General features: G+C 44.0%; 1 protein-coding gene across 1 annotated transcript in view; it reads right to left on the reverse strand.

Annotated features, from left to right (window-relative positions):
* The window catches only part of mov10l1 (Mov10 like RNA helicase 1), a gene marked incomplete at both ends in the record, with an annotated part of 29,108 nt that extends 7,584 nt beyond the window's left edge, over nt 1-21,524 (reverse strand). Inside the window, 22 exons of the mRNA XM_083663005.1 lie at nt 15-155; nt 2,091-2,198; nt 3,856-4,005; nt 6,385-6,558; nt 7,196-7,342; nt 7,562-7,661; nt 7,764-7,885; nt 8,649-8,795; nt 12,960-13,141; nt 13,909-13,998; nt 14,357-14,412; nt 14,544-14,635; nt 14,775-14,845; nt 16,157-16,334; nt 16,952-17,066; nt 17,300-17,506; nt 17,698-17,845; nt 17,930-18,012; nt 18,178-18,315; nt 19,025-19,212; nt 20,884-20,996; nt 21,509-21,524. Of these exons, the coding sequence (XP_083519131.1) occupies nt 15-155; nt 2,091-2,198; nt 3,856-4,005; nt 6,385-6,558; nt 7,196-7,342; nt 7,562-7,661; nt 7,764-7,885; nt 8,649-8,795; nt 12,960-13,141; nt 13,909-13,998; nt 14,357-14,412; nt 14,544-14,635; nt 14,775-14,845; nt 16,157-16,334; nt 16,952-17,066; nt 17,300-17,506; nt 17,698-17,845; nt 17,930-18,012; nt 18,178-18,315; nt 19,025-19,212; nt 20,884-20,996; nt 21,509-21,524 (2,766 nt within the window). The remainder of the gene's footprint in view (nt 1-14; nt 156-2,090; nt 2,199-3,855; nt 4,006-6,384; nt 6,559-7,195; nt 7,343-7,561; nt 7,662-7,763; nt 7,886-8,648; nt 8,796-12,959; nt 13,142-13,908; nt 13,999-14,356; nt 14,413-14,543; nt 14,636-14,774; nt 14,846-16,156; nt 16,335-16,951; nt 17,067-17,299; nt 17,507-17,697; nt 17,846-17,929; nt 18,013-18,177; nt 18,316-19,024; nt 19,213-20,883; nt 20,997-21,508) is intronic.
* Nucleotides 21,525-21,832: the final 308 nt, after the last annotated feature.

Consider the following 21,832-nt stretch of genomic DNA (forward strand, 5'->3'; position numbering starts at 1 on the left):
GTTTTGTCACTTACCAGAATGAGAACGTGGGGGTTTCCAACGATTATCAGCAGGGCTTTGGGCCTAGTGACAGCCACATTGAAGCGTTTGGGGTTGACCAGAAAGCCAAGCGCGCTCTGCAAATCATCGCTCTGTACCGATTCGTTGGAACGCACCTACATCATGACAATAACACAATGGAACAAATCAAGGGAAACTGCCATATAGGTAAGCAGGGGGGAAATTATGGACGATTCTTACACTCATTGACCATCCAAAACTTTCTGTTCTAAGCAACGTACCATGCAAAGTACCAAGACCTGCTGGCACACCAGCACAATGTCGGTAAAGTGCCCTAACCTATGCCCGTCATCGTTTCAAGATTGTCTCCTAAAAATCTTGTTGGCTGGTAAAGTGAAAATGGTTGCTGAACTTTGGGATTTAGCAGATGTTGCGACTGGACGGGAAAAAAGTTTGGTTTCCCAAACTTTACTTGCCTGATTGTCGATCATATGAATGTGGCAAATCAGCTTCAAATGCCATGTCAAAACCCCACATTTCAATTCTGCTGTATAAAGCAGAACTTTACAAACAGGTCATCATACAATAGATTAAATTATTTGCCAAACCTGTAGTGCTAACAGGTTAAACATAAGAACAGTTTGCATGTGTCTTAATTTACTTAAATAGGAACTTCACTGAAAAATAATGCTGATTTATTTTGCACATTATCTCACACATCGAGAAAAAAAAAAAACAGTTTTGCAGGCATTCAATTAGTTTAAGTTATTGAGAGTAGATTTGAGTTACATCAATGCCAGTGAGGTCATCAGAAGACTACAACCCAATGATTCAGTGCCTTCCGATGACATCACTGGCATAAACTTAAGTCAAATCAACTCTCAATAACTGTTAAACTAAATGAATGCCTGCAAAACCTTTTATAGTTTTCAGATGTGTGAGATCAGCATTGTTTTGGGGTGAAGTACCCCTTTAAGTCCACCAGGAGGAGCCAGAGATATGACAGCAGTCTCTACCCCTTGTACAAATAATACAGACAAATAATGATACATTATACCACATAACTAGTTATTCATACAATTTGCACTGTGTTTGAGGGCCTGTTCACTTTGTGATGTGTGAGAAAAGACAATTGACCAATATTGCTTATACTTGGTAATTAAAATATATCAAACGTTGTGCACCAAAAAAAAAAAAAAATCTGGGGGGGAAAAGATCTACATGCAGTTTATTCAGTGTTTTGTATTTTATTATATAATTTCCTCCTTGGGTGCAAATTCAGGGTCACACTTCAGAGACACTTCACTGTCAAATTTGTCATGGTTTAGAATAGATGAACACTTCAGAAAATAATTTTCTACAAAGCATACCTGCTTTCTGCTGAGCAGGATCTAATCAAAAGACGCATTCTCACCTTTGAAAGAAATAAAGTATACCTCATCACCACAAATGTGCTGTAGGGCTGGCTATACAGGACCTGTATTTCTTAAGTGGTGGATATCAACACAATGTGCTGTAGCGCTACACAGGACCTGTACTTCTGAAGTGGTCTTGGTTTAAATTTTTGTCCCGATGATGTCATAAATCACTGATGATGTCATAAGTGATGTCATCAGTGATGTCACTTGAGTAATTGTGCAGTGACATCACTGATGATGTCATAAGACACTGATGTCATAAGACACTGATGATGTCATCAGTGATGTAATAAGACTGATGGATGTAAACTTAAGGGGCACATACACACGCGCGCATGTAAACTTAAGGGCAATAACATTTTGTGAGCATCACACACACGCCAATAGAGCAGCAGCCGAGCTGTTGGCGAGGCCACGCAGCGGCCGAGCTGTGTATGCGAGCTGCAGGGCGGGCGAGGCCGCACAGCGGGCGAGCCTAGGAAACAAGCGAGCGTAGCACGCAAGATCCCTAGTCAACACAAATGTGCTGTAGGGATACACAGGACCTGTACTTCTTAAGTGGTGGATATCAACACAAATGTGCTGTAGGGCTACACAGTAAATGGTGGATATCTCGTTTTGGAACAATGTTCATTACCCATATCACATGACCCATATTCTGGTTTCACTTACCGTGGACATGATGATGACCAGGAACTCTTGTCCCTGGAACTCCTCCACCGAGCCCACCTTGATGTCGGACAGGCCCACTCTGCCCAGCAGCACACGGATCTTCTCCGACTGGAGAGCAAAAAGAGATTAGGCAGAGACCAGTATACTGTTTGAACAGACTGACCAACAACCGTTTGAGCAGTCATTGAAGCCGGCTTAGGGGATAGTATGAGACATCATGAGTGAGAGATCCCACTGCAGTGTCAACATATTTCCTCTATAGCTTTAATACAGCACAGCAGGAATGAGTCCGGAAGTAGCATGTTGGAGCTTCAGGGGAAAAGTGAATGGGTTTTAGGATGGGGATTTCACTTGAAGCATAAATAAGGTCTGTGGTTAACAAAAGTTTATGGGAGTGGTAATGTGTTCAGCAGGATAATCTTCACAAACATGAATCACTTTTATGACTTTTGAAACCCGATTTTCAGAAAACGCTTCAAAAGTAATACAAGTGATTCATGTTTGTGAAGATTATCCTGCTGAACACAAATTACCACCCTCACATTCTGGGAACCCAGAGTCTATTTCGGCACGGAAATAGACTCTGGGACAGCCGGACCATTTTTTTTTTAGCTAGTTAATATATAAGAATTTGATGTTTAGCCTTCAAAATAAAAGTGACGCAATGCATGTTTTTAAAAGGCATCGCTGCGCGGAAGTGGAAGTCCCGGGCGGAAGACTCAAAAAAAGGTCCGGGTGTCCCAGAGTCAATTTCCGTGCTGAAATAGAATCTGGGTTCGCAGATTGCCACTCCCATAAACCTTTATTAACCACAGACCTTGCATTTAAAGGTCCCATTCCGTGCAAAAGCTGTTTTTACTTCTAAATGCATATATGCCTATGCTGTTGTCATCCCTCCCTGTAATGAGTGCTCAGAACTGTCAGAGTTGGATTTCTCCCTATCCAGCTCTCTCCTGCGGTCTCCTTCAAGCCACGCCCCCTTACACTCTGTTCTCCCAGAGGGGTAGGTGTTACGTCACAACGCGACTTTAGCATACTGTGCGCGGTCTCTCTCACACAAGCTATCTGCGCCATTTTGTCTATTGTTTCCCATAGCAAAAGCTGTTTCAGCGTGAGATTCATCATGACCTGTTGGTCTGTGCTAACCATTTCAGCCCAGAATGTTTCAACAATCTGGGGCAGTACAATCAAGGTTTAGCCACAAAGTTAACACTTCTAGCTGGAGCGACGCCAACTGTGGAGGTGGAGGTGCATTCGGTAAGTCTAGGCATTTTGAGATGTCCTGTTTAGCGTAGCAACCGTTAAGTTAGCGATAGCTCGTTGCTAACGTTAGTTGTGGACACAACCTAATGTGCTGGTCCACGGACGCTAATCCGATTGGCCGCTGGGAGCCTGGGGCGGGCTCTCCCCCAGCGGCCAATGGGAACTGTTAGTTCTGAATATATTATGGAAACAGACCATTCCTGGGAAGCGACGAGATGAGGAAGTGAGAACTCCGTCAGAACGAACGGGGTTGCTATATTTTCGACAAATTAATCCAGAATCATGTTTTATGGACCAGAGAGACACACGTTTTTAAGGAGGTTACAGTTGCACGAATTGGGACCTTTAAGCAAAATCCCCTTCTAAAAGCCCATTCACTTTCCCCCAGAAGATCCAACATGTCCGGGAGTTCCGCCTTCCGCCTACAAGAATACATCATCCCTGCAGTAGTACTCTATAGTAGAACTGACACCAAAAGGCACCTTAATGCTCCCAGGCTTACCTGTTTCTTGTAAGGAGCGATGATGCCTATGTCAGAGGCGCCCACAGGGTTGTAGAGCCTCTTGGCCAGCTGGCAGCAGTATAGCATGACCTGCACAGCCTCTCCTGGGTTGAACCATGACGGGTTGTTACCCTCCCTCATTTCTGTGCCCTAGGGGAGGAGAAAATTAATTGGCATTAGGGGGGGGGGGGGTTGAATACCCAAGTGAATGGAGCTGGGGGTAATCTCTAGATTAAATAGAAAGAAACGCAGTGGGAGTTGAGAGTGAGGTAGTAGTTAGGATAGAGAGTGAGGTAGTAGTTAGGATAGAGAGTGAGGTAGTAGTTAGGATAGAGAGTGAGGTAGTAGTTAGGATAGAGAGTGAGGTAGTAGTTAGGATAGAGAGTGAGGTAGTAGTTAGGATAGAGAGTGAGGTAGTAGTTAGGATAGAGAGTGAGGTAGTAGTTAGGATCAGTGTTGGGCAAGTTACTTTCAAAATGTAATATACTACATATTACTAGTTACTTTCATTTGAAAGTAATAAGTTAATTTACAATATTACTTTCTGTGTAGAGTAACTCGTTACTTATTTCACTACTTTTGCATTACTTTTACCAAAACAGCAGCAGCAGCAGAATGACATCGCCGCCCCAGAACCATCCCGATAAAATAATGTCAACCGCCTTGAAGTCAGTGTAAACAATCCAAAATTCTAAATGTTATTCTTTTCCTTTGTTATTGTCATCTATAGTGGTTATTTGCATAAAAACACACAGTTTGATTAGGAAATGATTGTATCTTTTTTAAATATGTGCTTTGATTTAATAAAAATGTAACTCAATTTGTAACTTGAGTTACTTGACAAAGTAACTGGTATAATATTACTGAAATCCTATAAGTAATAAGTTATATTACTGAGTTAATGCTAAAAGTAATATATTATATGTAATATGTTACTTTTGTAATGAGTTACCCCCAACACTGGTTAGGATAAAGTAGACAGAGAAGAGACCCCTTTTTGACCAAGGGAGTTCAAGGGCCGGTTCGGAGCCTGTGCCTAATCTCGAACCAATTCTTCTGGTTTCGTCAGCCAAAGAATCAATCCAATTTATATAGCGCCAACTCATAAATCGAGTTATCTCAAGGCTCTTGGGCCAGGAAAACTCGTTTCAAAGTACGTCAGGGGCTGGGAGTGAGATTATCGTGATTCGTGATGTTACAAAATGCAAATATAATGTCCATTTAGGTTACAGAGGTCATTGCCCTGTTTCCCGGGTTCCGTGGACTGAGTGCTTGCTCCCAGAGCAGGGAGCCGAGAAGCGGCCCGGGAGGACAGTCGGCCCAGCGCGACTGCTCCATAGTCCTCAGTGCCACTCAAGGCTGCAGGGGTCTGCGACCCGTCTTGAAATGCAGACCAAGGAGAACTATTGACATTGTGAATAGCAACGTTAGCTGACTGTTGTGGCTAACGTTAGCTAGCTGGCCATGGCCCGGTCCAGCAGGCTGCGGTTGTAGCACTCCCCAAGTGGTCAGCAAGTGGACCGCTTGTTGTGACCAAACATCCCAGCATTCAAAGCACTTCATACTCCCAGAATTGGCGTAAACCATATAGAAAACCTCATGCTTTACCCGAAATGAAACGTCCAGGGTTTGTGTCTTTAACTCCAAAAGCAACCCGCTAACCGGAAGCTAATGTAGCTAGCATAAAAAAAAAAAAACACCAGTCACCATCACATACTAGTGTCTTTTCTTTAATCTGGTTTAAGCATTTTTCAGTAAAAAGTGAAACGACAGATATGATGGCTTCTTATGGTGGGAGTTTCCATGCCTGCCCCATTCACTTCAACAGAACCGGCTGGCCCCAATGCAAAATTCGGACAGCCCATTTAGTTGCCAGTAACATCACAATAAGAGTCTAAATTACTATGCCTTTTGTCATTGTGTTTTATCTGCAGACTAGATAGTAGCTATAGGCTTCCGGTTCTATAAAAGCATTTATTTATTTTTTGTATTGCCTACTGAGTGATACACTTTACTAAAACAATCCTATCATATCGGAAGCGTTCTTTGTTTTGTGTTCACAATTGTGATGTCAGTTAGATTTGGTTAGGTCAGAGCTATGGAATATTAAATCATCCATCTTTGCTCACTACATCTGCCCCTTTTTTATTTAATTTTTTTTACCCCAGGTGAGCATAAAATACAGGTTAAGAACTTATTTCTTTAAATACAAAAATGTGAAATAATTATGGGTTATTGTATCGGTTATCGGCCAGGAGAAGCAGATATTTATCGGTTTAACGTATCGGCTGAAAAAAATCCATATCGTGCATCCCTACTTGTAACTCTTGACAAAAACCAGGCATTTATTTAGGAGTGCAGCCATATTTGCAAGTTAACCCATTGATACCTGATGCAGCATTTGTGTGTATATCCCTCATTTGTGTGCGTATCCCTTTAAGACCGCGAACCGCGTTAACGCGGTTCGCGGTCTTAAAGGGATACACACACAAATGCTGCATCAGGTATCAATGGGTTAAGAGCCCTCACCCTGACACCATGGAAGAGGAGTGGGAAGCCCTTTTTGGGCAGGCGTTTCCACTGGCAGAGGGAGTCCACTATGGCCCGTGGAGCTCTGACGCCCAGCTCCCCCTGGTAGAACAGCCTGGAGGGCAGCACCAGCAGGGCCTCGTGGGAACGGTAGTTGTAGAGGAGCTTGGTCACCTGTGGTAGTAAAGAGATTCAATTTAGAATAAAAAAAACCCCGATATAAGGCTGGGTAAGGGCCTGTGTTCACCTAGCGTCTTTTCATCAGCTCCGGCGTCTATTTTCAATTGTTTCCAATGGGGGGGAGCGTATGCGGGCGCACACAGACATCTAGAGAAAGTGCGCTGCGTCCAGCGTCTATTTTCACAGCGCTCTGGTGTTTTTGTGCGCCCGACTCCCAGCGCTCCCAGCTGAAAATATTTTAACTTTTCAGAAAGACGCTGGTGTCGGGTGCTCCTTTTCTGGCAACTAATCATATGAAAAAACTATCGCAACAGAGACAGAAAGGCTCAATTGTGGGAGCAGATTGGCTAGACACTTAATATTTCTGGTGAGTGTTGAGCTAAATCACTGTATGTGTGTTGTTTGCTAATGTTAGCTGTCAGCTATCAAGCTACTACCGCACTGAGCTAACGTTAGTTTCAGACTGCTTCCTTGTTATATTGTGCGCCGAGATCAGCGTTTCCCAGCGTACTTCCAGCGTTTAACGTCGGAAAAAGACGCTAGGTGGACACAGGCCCTAACGTTAAACATGCTGCATGTAACACCATGTGATGGCTGTAAAAACAATATGCTTTGTATGTGGTGCACCAACCAGCATAGGGTTGTATCCCCACTCTTCCCTGGAGTACAGGGGGTTGGCCATCAGCCTCTCCAGCAAGGACACTCCCAGGCCAAAGGCAGACGCCACCTTGGATTTCACCACTGGACCCAGCTGACAGGGGTCTCCAGCCAACACTATCTACATAGGGGGTGGATAAACAAGAGGTCATTCTAAAATCAATCAATCAGAGTAGTATGGTGTGCCATCAAGTTCTTCCCTTGGGGATTGGGTTTACGGTTAGAAATATGGATTCGGTTTACATTAAAGCCAAGGTTAAAGTTAAGTATGTAGCGGTGACATGGTATCAATGTAGTCAGTGTGTGTGTGTGTGTGTGTGTGTGTGTCTGTTGTTCAGACCTGTCCGTCTCTCTCGGATACAAGGCTCATGGGGATCATGGACTCGGGCTCAGTCGCCTGGCCGGCTTCATCCAGGAACACGTGGGTGAAATGACCCACTCTGAGGAGAAAGACAAACCCACAGTTAGCAAGCTGAGTGTAGATGAGGGGGAAGGGGAGAGTTCATTGTTGAGCCCTATCTCGGCTACGAGCCGGGCCTTACTGCAGTCCAACGTTGGAGAACATGCCAGCGCTGGAACAGGTGCTGACAACAATCCTGTGGAAGGAGGCATGGCGGATGTCCTCTCCTGCCTTTGAGTACTGCATCAGTATTTCTGGGATGAACTAGGGAAAAATAACGACAAAAAATATAAATGAAACAATCATTATTACTTCAAGATCTTGACCACTGCGATTTTAGCAAATGGAAATCTCACGCGTGTCGATTCCTAGGCCTCGCTATCGCCGGCTGCGCGGGCTTGCGTAGCAGCTCGGCTGCTGCGTGGCCTCACCTGCTCTATCTAATTGCCCAACTTCACATCACTGGTGCCATCACCATCACATCATGGAGAGCTCGAGTGACGTCACTCGGCGTACAATTGCTCAACTTCGCATCACTGATGACATCACTCACTGATGACATCACAATTGTTCGAGTGACGATCACTGATCACATCATGGAGTGCTCGAGTGACATGACTCATGGCATAATTGCTCACTTCGCATGTCATACATTGTGAAATGATCAGTGACATCACAGTTGCTGATGACATCATCCAATGTGGGACACAAATTTAAACAGAGAAACAAACAGAACCCACTTACTCCCTTTTATGCTGATGATTATCCTGCATAGTTCAGTGGATAGAGCATGGCTTGAGAAATGCTCTTGTATACAATCAATATGACAGAGCATGGCAGTAATACTACAGGCTATGAGCTTTAACTCCAACTGGGAAATGAACAGTTTTATCCTTACTATGAAGCAGTCTGGAAATAGCATCCAAATAGCATATGTTGGCAAATCTTGATTTTCCCTTTGACCATACATGCATGTAACCAAAAGGCACAGCACAGTGAATTGCATTTCCTTGATGCTCTGCAATACCTCGTTCTGCCTGGAGGAGGCATTGACGCGGGCCAAACTCGCAGCATCCAGGAAGCCACTGTCGTGTAGACGGATGCAGATGAGGTCAGCAGCACTGTTGGACGGGGTGCATACCAGGACCCGGCTACTGGGCAAAAAATGGTACACCTGGGAGGTGAGAAGACAGAATGATTCAGTCAAGCAAGAGACTAGAATGGAAGTTACAGAATGGGAGTTACACATCACATAGAGGAAATACTGGCAGCATAAGTACCTTTCAAAATAAGAGAGTAACAAGACTGAGTCATAACAGGCATGCAACAAAGAATTCTGTGGAAGTGTCTCGACCGGTAATTGAACTCCGGTCTTGTCACCCATAAAGTGGTGAGGAGACAGAGCGATTAAAACACCATCCATAGAGCCCCTGCTGTCGCGGGAAGTTCTTGTATTGTGTACTTAAGAACACACATGTTGAAGTTAAGACCTGATGAGTTACACAGTGCAGTGATTTTCAACCTTTTTCATTCAAGGACTCCTAATTTAGTCCACATTAGGGGCATGGACCCCCATTTGACAAGACTTTTTCGTATGGAAAGCTGAATATTTTTTTGTTAGATTACGACAGGTGGCGCAGTCGGTAGTGCTGTCGCCTCACAGTCAGAAGGTCCTGGGTTCGATTCTCGCCTGGGACACTGTGGGCACTGTGGTTGTGTTCTCCCCCATATGTTCAGTGCCTACTGCCCAGGTGGGTTATCTCGTCATAAGGGCCTTTCTCTCTGTGTGGAGTTTGCATGTTCTCCCCGTGCTCCCCCAGGGGGTTCCTCCGTATATAACCCCCCCACTAAAAACATGCAGAAGATCAGATCGTCATCGTCATCCGACCAGTGACGACAACATCCGAAGTTGGTCCCCGGGCGCTGTACGAGAAAGCGACCACTGCTCCTGGCCTGCCCCTTGGAGGAAAGGACATGCCTGGATGGGTTAAATGCAGAGGACACTTTTCACCGGCCACCGTCAGCATGAGTGTGTTGTGGCCGCATGCATGTATTGTGGTGTTCGTGTGACAATAAAAGACGGGCTTGTCCGTTACGAGAGAGTTAGTGTGTGTCAGTGTTGTAGGACTCGGACTCGAGTCCAATGTTCTGGACTTGTGACTCAGACTTGGACTTGAGGCACTGATGACTCAGACTTGGACTTGAGTGTTCATGCATTCGGACTTGGAAGTTGGAGACAAGCACTCGGACTTGATAAAGACAGCTTTTTTGTTTTGTTTTGTTTTTGTAATAAAGTCCCTGCTTGGTTAGGTGGACTTCTCCACACCGGGGCAATTACCGGTAAGCGTTACGGGAGTGAGCGGCAGAGAGCTGATGTTCGCCTCACATCACCGCTGCAAGATTGAACGGACTTTTCCTGAGATTATTTGACTGTTTCTCCACTGTTTCCTGTCTGTGTGAATGAATGTCCAACCACTAAATCAGTGATCCTCACTATTTCTTCGATGAGAGCCGCACTGGCAGGACAAAGTCAATAGGAGAGCCACTTTTACCGCAAAACACCAAAAGCCACCCCAACCAAGCACATCTGCCTACCATTTTTTTGTGTTTTATTGTTTTTTACACACACAAGTTTCCCCTAGAAAATCTTTCAGGCCTGGAGGATTATGGGATGCGATGCGAACAGTTGTATTATGGGATGTGCGTTTCCCAGGCAACGACACACGTTGACACGTTTTGGAACAGCGCTGCACGCTGGCACAATACCGTAAATTCCGGACTATAAGACGCACCGGTCTATAAGCCGCAGCACCAAAATTGACTATTTTTTTCTTCTATAAGCCGCACCGGACTATAAGCCGCGGGTGTTTTGATGTTTAATTACCATATGAAAGGGTTCGTGCACAGAGAGGAATGTCGGGAAAGAGATCGCTGTTTGGGGAAGCTCCCATTTATTAACATTTCAACAAAACAAAACAAAAGTCAGGTCACTAATCCCCAGACAAAATCACACAACAATAGGCTACCGTATATGTGCAGCAAACCTGTAACCAGAGAAGTCAAGTCACTAATCCTCGTCTTCCTCTTCTTCCTGCGTACTGAAACCACCAAAGTCCTCATCTTCAGTGTCGGAAACGAACAGGTTCAGGGTGGCTTCGTCAACCACTCTCCTCTCTCCTTCATTGTCACTCAAAACCAACGAACTCCTCTTCATCACTGTCGGCATCGAACAGCCTCTGAAGCCTCTGACGGCCCTCAGCGCCAGCTGTGGCGGCGTCATCCTTTTCATCCCGCAGCAGTCCAGCGTTTTGGAACCCGTTGGTGATTGTGGATGTTTTCACACTCCTATAATATTCCGTGATCTTCCTTTGTGTGAATTCGCCGAAGTTTGTGATTTTCTCCTGGTAGTCGGGAGGGAGTTGTTCAGTAGTTCTCCCCCGGACGGACAGTCCCTTTCGTCTCATGAATCGGTAGCACCAAGATGGCCCACCTCTGAAATGTTCAATTTTCATCTCGGTGGCGATTGTTTTGGCCTTCAGTCGGATCTGCACCGTGGAAACGCCTCGGCCGTCTCCTCTCTGGGTCAACACCCAGTCCTCAAGGGAATCTTCAAGTTCCGGCCATCTGCTTTTGTGGCCTCTGAAGGACTTTTTTGTCTTATTACACTGAGACAGTTCCTCCTGCTGCTGCTTCCAACGTCTCACCATTGACTCATCGATGCCCAGGGTACGCGCTGCTGCTCTGTTTGTTTCTTTTAGTGCGAGTTCGACTGCTTTCAGCTTGAAAGCTGCGTCGTGTGACTTTCTGCGTACCTTCCCCATGGTAAGTGAGAGAGAGACTGCTCGTCTTGTTGTGATTCCGGGCTGATGAACTTTGCTTACCGTAATTACCATATGTAAGGGTTCACGCACAGAGGGGATTGTTGGCTGTTTGAGGAAGCTCCCATTTACCGTATTACCGTAACATTTCAACAAAACAACATAACACAACACCTTTGTTTATTTCGACAGTGCACACAGTGTCCGCGGTGTGGTGAAAAGAGGGCAACAGAGGAAATTAAAACAGAAGTGGATTTATAGGTAGAAAGAGTGCTAAAAAAGAGAGATTTTATTTGTATTTGAAATTTTTTTTCTGAAAAAATCCATAGATAAGACGCACCGTTATATAAGCCGCAGGGGCCAAAAAACGGGAAAAAAGCCGCGGCTTATAGTCCGGAATTTACGGTACTCCTAAAAGCAAAATGGTTATTGTTTTGAATGATTTGGCACCTTCTATTACTGTCAACACCAGTATTGTTGTATTGTAATAATATACCATAAAGGTTTATTGACATTTTGGGGAGAGCAGGGGGAAAAAAACTTTAAAAAAAGAAAAAGAAAAAAATAATTTCAATTTCTTAGAGCCGCCAACTAAAGCTTCGAGAGCCACCAGCATCTCGCGAGCCGTGCAATGAGGAACTAGGCACTAAATCATTGTCCTTATGCTAATGTGGAGACTGAGAACGCTCTGGCATGCTCCATTCTGTGCTTGCCGTCGCAACAAAACAGTGAATTTCTATGCTGGTTTTCAATGTAGGGGTCTCTCTCTCTCATATGAACGTAATGTTTCTATGGCCATTCAATAATTCCAGTAACTGTACTGTAAGTTACATTACGCATGGCATCACTACTGACCTGACTGTTGACACAGGTCAGATTTATGGCCTGACTGTTGACACAGGTCTGATTTATGATCTGATGTTCGCGTCACTATTCCATTTCCCACATTACGGTGACAATATGGAAACATATTTACTCCACTGGTATAACGTTAGACATCAGGCTGGCAGGAAGATACAGATACGTTATGCACGTATCTGTAAGTCTCTCTCTCTCTCTCTCTGTACTGTATGTGTGTGCTGTGTGTGTGCCTGCTCGTCTCTCTGCATCCCTTTAGACAGACTGTAAAAGTTTAGACACAGCTAATAAATATGTATAGGCTGGACAGCCAATGCCATCATCAATCAGCGTATCATACAGGGAGGTATATGACCGCTTCAAATGTTTGTTAAGAAAGTGAATAAGTCAGTATTTTTTTTCTTTTCTTCTTATTGTAAAGTCAAGTTATTCATTTGTAGGCTCCAAATCCTATTTCACTCAATGGCCTATGTGCCCTAAAAAATGTGACAACAAAGGCCAATTGGCTTTGTCCCCAATTGCCCTAAAATGACAAAATTCCAAGCCTGCAGACCCAACTTTGATGACTCGCACTCGACTCGAACACTGGGGACTCGACACGACTCAGACTCGAGATATAGTGACTTGACTACATACATACTACTGTATGTGTGTGTGTCTACCTGCAGTATAGCCTCTATAAGTGTGATCGTCTTGCCAGTGCCTGGGGGTCCAAACAGCACATAGGGGGTGGGCCGGCACTCCCCTTCCAGGATCCTCCTCACTGCCTCTCTCTGAGGGGGGTTGAGCTGGGGATTGAAGAAGTGCCCTTCGCTGGGGATGGGTTTCAATCGCCGTGTACCATCTAGAAGCAAACAACTCATTTGTCAGCGTTAAATTCAGTTATGTTTATAGACGCTTATCACTAGAACTCTCTCAAAGGGCTTTGCATACTGTACTGTAGCATCATCACAGTATAGACGGTTTTAACTTGACAACAAAAACATTCTAAATTGAACCCCCGCTCACTTCCTGTTGCAGTGTTTGCTATGGACATAAAAGGAAAAAAAACATTCAAGTGCAGGACTGACCATTCCGTGAAAACCGTCTATACAGCTGAGCAGCGAAAACAAAAGTAACGATGTCGAGTGAATATTTCTGCAGTTTGCCGAATGCTGAGAAAAAGGAAGTGCTGTGGGGTTGCGCTCTGGTGAAAACCGTCTATAGTACATCCACAAACATTACATTACGATACTACACAAACACAGCGTATCTTTAGACTGTGGGAGGAAACCGGAGCAGACACACGGAGAACATTGCAGAAAGGACCGGGGTGGAGATTCAAACCCACAACCTTCTTTGCTGTGAGGTGGCGGTGCTAACCACTGAGCCACTGTGCCGCACAGTGATCTTAATATTATCTGCTCATTACAGGGAATGTTTGCACCAAATCCAAAATCAAATACCTTTCGTCTGTGTGCCCTTTGACTTCATGTCGACGGAAACGTTTGACATCTTCTCCCCATTTTCCATGGTTGGCACCTGGTGTTGAGAAACAATCACACTCAGTCAAAAACGATGCTTCATGAAACCATGTCTTCCCCCCCCCCCCCATTTTGATCGTCACCTCACTGTCCGCCATGGTTTTGTTTTTGTCTGGCTTCTCTGCCCACTTTCCTTTCCACTGCCGGGCCTGGACAATAACTTTGGTGGGGAACAGGACTGGACAGCAGGGTGAAGATTAAAAATGTAAGTCAGGGTCTGCGTGGGCCACTGTTGACATTGACGATCATGGGATAGGAATGAGTGTGAAACTTTGCAGCAAAATGTAAACAAAAATTGTAAACAGTTAAAGTTGTAAACATCTAGCCCACCAGTGTAATTACGATAATGAGAAGATCAAGATAAATCATGTTATGGTTACTTACCTCCATATTTTTATATAGATATAGATGTTAATGACTTCTTGTTTAGCATAGTAGAATGCACCACATGTCCTCCAGATTGTCTCCAATGTGTTCAGACACATGCAGGTAACGTGTTGACTCCCTACAACAATCTAAATGAAACCTCCACTTACCATTCCTAAAATGCTTTGCGTTGTCAAGTGCATTGTGACACCGCCTCATGGTCAACCTGGTAATGTAAACATAATCAACGTGCTTATAATTAACAGAGGTCATGTGTATTGGGCCAACTGATGTACATTTAATTAGTGCGTACTGTAAATGCAACCAAATATGAAATAAGACCTTCCCCTTTTTCACCTGTTGTATGTGAATTCAACATCAAGAGGCTCTCCTAGGTAGTTGTGCTGAAACTCTGAGTTGACTCTCAAACTGACATCCTCATCATTGATCTGAGGGTAAAAACACATTGTTAGATGAAATCTAGATTAAAAAACATTAAGAGATGCTTGAAAAATATAGAATTTATATATATTAAAAAAAACATTGCTGGCTTTTAAGCAACGTTTCAAAAATATCAAAAATCTCTACCTCTGTGACATAGCCAATGTACTCCATTACCACGTCACCACTCTGAGGCTTCTTCAGTGCAATTCTGTCACCTGTAGAACAGGCGTGATTAGTCTCTTATTGCACTGCAAAAAAAGCTAGCAGAATAAAACATGAACAAATAGAGCTGAAAAGTCACGTGACATTTCTTGCCCCGGAAGTGAGTTTCCCCATTTATTTTCTCGAGAGACATTTCAAGAAACCTTATATAACGAGTTTTAAGGCTAGAACCAAGCCGCCCCGTGACCAATCGAAATTCGAAAAATCGAATGTGCTCCAACTGAAATGTTTTATGGTCACTCACGATTCAGATGGTCACGCGGGGTGGCTTGGATCCAGCCTGAAAACTTGTTGTATACGTATTTTTCTAAATGTCCATGGAGAAGATGAATGGGAAACTCACTTCCGGGGCAAGATATGTCACGTGACTGTTCAGCTCGATTGGCTGTGCTGCACAGGTTCCTAAAGGCCTAAACAGACTCGTCCGTCAGAGCCTCGCCCCGCCCTCCGGAGCGCCGTCCTACGCGGAGGCGGCGCCGTCGGCTGCTCCAAAATGTAACTCAGCGGCGACGATACGTGCGTGACATCAGCTGCATGAGAGTTGTGACTGGCCGTTGCCTTGGCTCATCGTCGTAAGTCGCCTTCAAAGCATGACATTAGATTATAACGAACTAGTTGTGTGGCTTAGCCTTCCCAAATGTTGAGGGTCGTTTTTGAGAATTTAATACATAGAATTGGGAACGTTACATTCAATTTCATTCAGACTGCCTTGCACTCAATCGCCGCCATTTTCCCACGGAGCTCCCACAGGAGGAGGGAGGGTGGGAGGAGGGAGGGTGTAGTGGCGTCCTAGCGTGTAGGGCTCGCTGGCGCTGGCAGACGGCGAGACGGCTCCAATTCGAGGCGGACGGACGAGTCTGTTTAGGCCTTAAAGGAACACTCTGCCCATTTTCAACCAGCTTTGTATCATTAGAACATCAGTAGTATATCAGAAAACTGTAAACTGTTTTGAAGTCTGTCATTAAATTTGACAGTTATTGAGTGTTAAAGTGTGGACCAGTGACATCACTGGTCCACACTAACTCAAATTAATAACTCATTAACTCAAATCAACTCTCAATAACTGTCAAACTAGATGAATGATGAATAGTTTGACAGTTATTGAGAGTTGATTTGAATTAATGAGTTATTAATTTGAGTTAGTGTGGACCAGTGATGTCACTGGTCCACACTTTAACACTCAATAACTGTCAAATTAAATGACAGACTTCAAAACCGTTTACAGTTTTCTGATACACTACTGATGTTCTAATGATACAAAGCTGGTTGAAAATGGGCGGAGGGTTCCTTTAAGGCCTCCTCACCTATATTGACATTAGGTCTGCCCTCGGCCAGGCCGAGGACTTCAAGGTGCAGGTAGACGGATCCTTTCTTGAGGAGGGCTCCAGTGATGGTCAACCCTTTCAGTTCGTTCTCTGCATGGAGCTCCTCCAGCCACAGCAGGGCTGAGAAACGTGCACGCATGTTGGACGATGACAGGACCTGAGCATAAAGAAACGGGAGAATGATAATGCGACACTTTATCACCATACGCAAATTCTATGTGTTTTTGCCCCCGTCTACAAGGAAATCAGAGGGTAGTTTTCAGACACCAAACAGCCACCCTCGAGCTTTTGTCCGTTTCCTCACATGCAAGTACGGTCTTTTCATTTACAGTTACATTTAAAGTTTTTTATTTCTTTAATTGTTATTATATTTTATTGTATTTTATGTTTCAGGGACATACAGTACATTACATACCGGTAGTATGAATAAATAAAGGACAGAGGTTAATATGCTGTTCACTTCCTTTTGTTACCTCTCCCTTTGCAGCAACACTCTTAGTACTAATAATGTACACAAATGAGGGTCAGCAGCAGGGCAGACTGTGCACAAAATTTAGAGAGAAAACAAAACACACACGAAACACGACGATATTCGAAATTGTGAAAAATATCGCATATGGCGGCAAATATCGCATTGCAATATTCAATATGATCACAAATCAGCCCAAGCCTAGGTGGAGCCGACTGGAAGTCCAACCCCCTTACTCTTGTCATTGTTAGTGCAATATTCCACCCACTGACTTAAACCTCTACATTTTTGCAGGTAACCCTCACCTCTCCTAGGCAGGGCTGAACAACCAGCACATCACTCTGAGTTTCCACACAGTCTCTCACGGCCTGGGGCACCGGGTAGTTACCCATGAAGTTTGGCAGCCGCCGCTTAAGGAGCCTGGGGGAGGGAAAGTGAGTCTCAAAACTTAACACGAGGTTAGACAAATAATTAAATTGACTATGAATAACAGTCTTTGTTTTAGAGAGAGAGAGAGAGAGAGAGAGAGAGAGAGAGAGAGAGAGAGAGAGAGAGAGAGAGAGAGAGAGAGAGACAACCACAGGAGCAGATCAAACGAGGATGACATAAAAGCAGCGTTTGTTATTGAACATTGAATATGAACGTTGCGATACCTAGGAGGGTCCTTTGGAGCGGAGACCGAGATCACGTGGGTGGGCATCGTAGGGGCCGGCCGGGTATCATGGGGATAGTAGGGAGTGTAGGGCACACAGGGCTGCAGCAGTAGCTCCTCTTTACTGCCTACCGTGACCTCGAGGCGCCTCCCGATGGTGAAAGAGCAGAAGCGCAGCAGCAGCAGCTCGGCACAGCTCCCCAGGCTCCTGAGCCAAGTGGAAAGTCCCACACATGGATTTCAACACCACTCGCACAAGGCCTTACAGTAAGTGCTATCATGCTGACCCAACAGGTTTCTATTAAGTAAATTAATCTTTTTGATCCATTACTCCTACGACTGCTGCTGTTGTTTCTACTATTCCCATTACAAGATTTAGAAAAAGAAAAGAAAACTTACTTTGCTTGGCAGCTCACTACAACAGACAGCCTCTCCGCTGGTGCAATATCCACCTCTCTTTCCTCTGTCCTGGCAGCGGGGAAATGGGTCTCCTGCCGAGCCTGATGATTTACTCTGTCCCCTTCTTTCGCATCACAGACTTGATCTTCTGGAGGCCCGAGAGCAGAGCCGGACATCGAGCAGACTGCTTGTTGCAATGCGCGTTGTTGTTTCTGTCTTGGTAGTTCTTTGCCTGTGCACAAGGTGAACTGTTCTTCGGAGTCCCAGCCGGCAAACTCACAGCACTTGAGCCTGTGGGTCTTGGAACCCTTATTCCTGTTTATAAAGAGAGAAAAGGGGGGATTATACAATCTTACAGTTACGATTCATATGAGAAAATAATTTGAGAAATGCTCAGTAATAGACATAAACAAAAAAAGGTGGATGCTAGATTTCAGAAAAACAACCTTGTAACAATTATTTTTTTCATGATTCACTCACTGTATCCAGATCACCAGCTCTTGTCTCTCCCCCATCAGCAGAGCCCCAAACTGGCCATATTCTGAGACAACCAGACCACCTTTGTTCTCCAGGAGGCTCTCGATCTGAGCCTCTGGGACAGGTGCTGCAGCATTCTTACTAGGGGTGTCAAAAATAATCGATTATAAGATGCATCGCGATGCGGACCAGCACGATTCTGCATCGATTCACAAATGTCAAAAATCGATTATTATATATATATATATATATAATCAAATAAAATATAATGGAAGTACATGCAGTTGTTTATTTTAATTATGGATCATAATACAATGCAATTCTAAATGCACTTTTATTTTAAAAGTAGCCACACAGTGAGAAAAAAGAAAGTGAGAATAAAATGTCTTCGGGAAAAAAAGTCATGCATCGATTTAAGATGCATCGAGATGCATCGATAATCGTTATCGAATCGAATCGTAGCCCTCTGAATCGTAATCGAATCGTGAGGCCAGTAAAGATTCACAGCCCTAATTCTTACTGCAAAGAGAATAACCACAAAGCTGTTTCTATAGGTTGATCTGAGTTATCATCATCTACTGTATATCAATATGGTCTCATATAGGGTGCAAAATAAAATAAAAAAAATATCGACCGGCCAAATGGCAAGTGAATGTTCAGATTTTACCAGTCAATCTAATAGATTAGCATTTGGGTTGTTGTTTTTTGGCTCAGAGTGAAGCAAAGCTACCAGCCACTTGCATATTTTACCAGCATTTGGCTGGTGGTAATTCTGTTCCCTGGTCCCATATGGAACAGACTAATGCAGTTCTGACTATAAACAACTGAGTTCAAATGCTGTGGTTATTACGTCTGTTGGAAGGGTGCCATGCACAGGGCCCTCCAGGAATAGATGGACTGGTTGCTCTCCACTATTACCAGGTTGACCAAGTCTCCCGTTAGAGGCTGGTAGTGGGCAGGCAGCAGCAGAGAGTCCAAGCTGAAGAACACATCGTCCTCCACCACCCCATTTCTACCGAACACACTGGACACACGCACCTGGAGACAGAGGAGAGTGCAGATGGTAGAAAATGGTAAAAGCTCCAAATCGATTTTAATTTCCACTGGGTCACGGCAGGGCTGTTTTCTTTCTTTCTTTCTTCCTTTCTTTTTATTTTATACACAAACGACTGTCTTGGCAAATACAAAAATCACCATATTAAAAAATTTGCTGACGACAGTGTTATCTTATCTCTTCTCAGTCAGTCAGACCAATCACATGGACCCATAATACAAGACTTTGTAGACTGGTGTGATCGCTCTCTTCTAGATTTAAATGTGTCCAAAACCAAAGAAATGGTAATCTCACCACAACACATAGACATCGCTCCAACAACCATCCACGGAGCTGATGTGGAAATTGTCCAGAAGTATAAATATTTGGGAACTGTGTTTGATGACAAACTGAGATTCAGACCAGAGAATTCTGGCCAAGTTTTATTCTTCTTTTATTGAAAGTATTTTAACATTTTCATTTATCTGCTGGTTCTCATCCCTCTGTCAAAAAGACAAGAACAGACTGCAAGGTGTTGTCAAACTTAGCTCTAAAATTATAGGCAAAACACAAAGATCCCTAGTACAGTTTAATAGTGCACAAGTGCTGAAGAAAGCGCACAAGATAATCAATGACTCCACACGTCCTTCATGTCTGTTTTGACTTAATGCCATCAGGAAAGTGCTTTAGACAGCCTGCCTGCAAAACAAACAGAAGGAAGTTTGGTTTTGTTCCAGAGGCCATTTGACTGGTGAACAGCCACAGGACAAGAAATGGTCAGTTAATATAGACTAACTATATGCACTTTTGACATTTGTTTTTAACCTTTTGAACAAGTCTAATATGCACTTATAGATTGCATTGACTGAATTTATATTGACTTGACTCCTGTATTCTTCTGTGTGTTGGATACATTGTAATCAGGGATCCTTGCTTTATCAGTGTCATGTGTCATATTGTCCTTGTTTCTTGTTTTGTCTTTGTATTCATGCCTTAAATTGCCCCTTGCGGGACTAATAAAGTTTGTTGAATTGAATTGAATTGAGGAAGGAGAGGCGTGAGCGTAATCAGATTTATATATAAACAAGGTGCTACATTTGATCAAGACATCTTTATTAGCTCGCTGCTGTGAGTAAAACCCAGTTTAGATCAAAGATCCACGACAAGTTGAAACGTCCAACTACTAGCCCGTGACTTGACTGCTGCTACTTTTCCCTGCAGCGTTTTTTAAATGGTTTCGTCTCGTTGTGAATCACTGGTGTAAACTGGGCTTCAAAGGCTAAGGCCACGGCCACAATGTCCATCCGTTTTGAAAAGGAAAGTTCAGAAAATTCAACCCAGTTCAACTTTTTCTGGACCGACAGATTCATCACCTTCCGTTTAGCAAATACAAGACGTTCTTACCGCTTTAGTTTTTTAAATCAGCAAACACAAACAGCCTTACGGACAGATTTATTTTATTTTGTTTATGTTGGGTTCCCAGATTTGAAATAAAATAACAGCATCATTAAACAATTGAGAAATGCATTTTCTCATACATAATTATAAATAATATTTCCCCCCCCCCATGAAAATCGTAATGTGTTGCAAATGATTTGGTGGCCCACATGCAATATCTTGGCGGCCCACAGGTTAGGAATGGCTGGCCTAGACCTTCAAATGAGGCTATTTATTACCTTGTCCATGCGGGAATAACGCAAGGGCGCCACAGATTGAGCCTGGGTGGTCCATTGGGTGGGATTGATGAAATATTTGGCTTGGACCCAGTCCCCCTTCATTGGCTTATAACCTAACAGACAAGAGACACAACACAAAATATGTGCCAACAGGCAGGGAAGTTACCAGCAGCCCTCAGCTGACAGTCCATTTTGGCTGCGGCTTTAAAATCGAGCTGAAATGAAAAATGACTTTCACTACTTTAGATCACATCCCTGTTCATAGAGTGCACCTATTTAACAATGTATGCACGCACAAAAAATCTTTCGTTTTCCCCATCAAGAGTCAACCATGTTGTCTTCATTCATAACAATATCTACAGTGTGCTTACGTCAGCTCGTACTATCATAATAATCTATCAATAATCATAATGTCAATCTTCATGGCTAGGAGAAAATTCCAAGCAGGCAACATGGCTGCCTACATGGGCAGACTTTTCTAGCCCATAAATGTTAATTAGCCAATAAGTATGTAACATACAAAGTAAAATTAACGTTAATGTCTTTCATGTAGAATGCAAAGGACATGTAATTGGCTTGAATTGCTCCTCTGGTTGGTGGGGTGTCGGATCCAGAGCGGGCTCACCTGACTCCCGTGACATCTCGGAGCTTCGTAAGTCCTCGGATCCGCTCGAAGGATCAGTTTGTAGGGAAGTTTGTGTGCTTGCCTTGTGTGAACCTTTTATACCCCCCCCCCACATTCGATGTATGACATCGTTGGTGATGTCACAACGTCCGGGGAGGTATGACATCATCGGTGACCTCATAAAGTCACGTCTGCCATCGCAGTCAGCCTAGACCGTCTGACATCGCTGATGACCTCACAGGTGAACTCTGACATCATCGTCGATGATGTCACGGCGGTGTCATCATCATTACGTCGTTGGCGCCTTGGTTCGTGGGCGTCAAT

The sequence above is a fragment of the Poromitra crassiceps genome (genome assembly GCF_964638095.1).
Source record: "Poromitra crassiceps genome assembly, chromosome: 30".
In the NCBI taxonomy this organism is placed as follows: Eukaryota; Metazoa; Chordata; class Actinopteri; order Beryciformes; family Melamphaidae; genus Poromitra; species Poromitra crassiceps.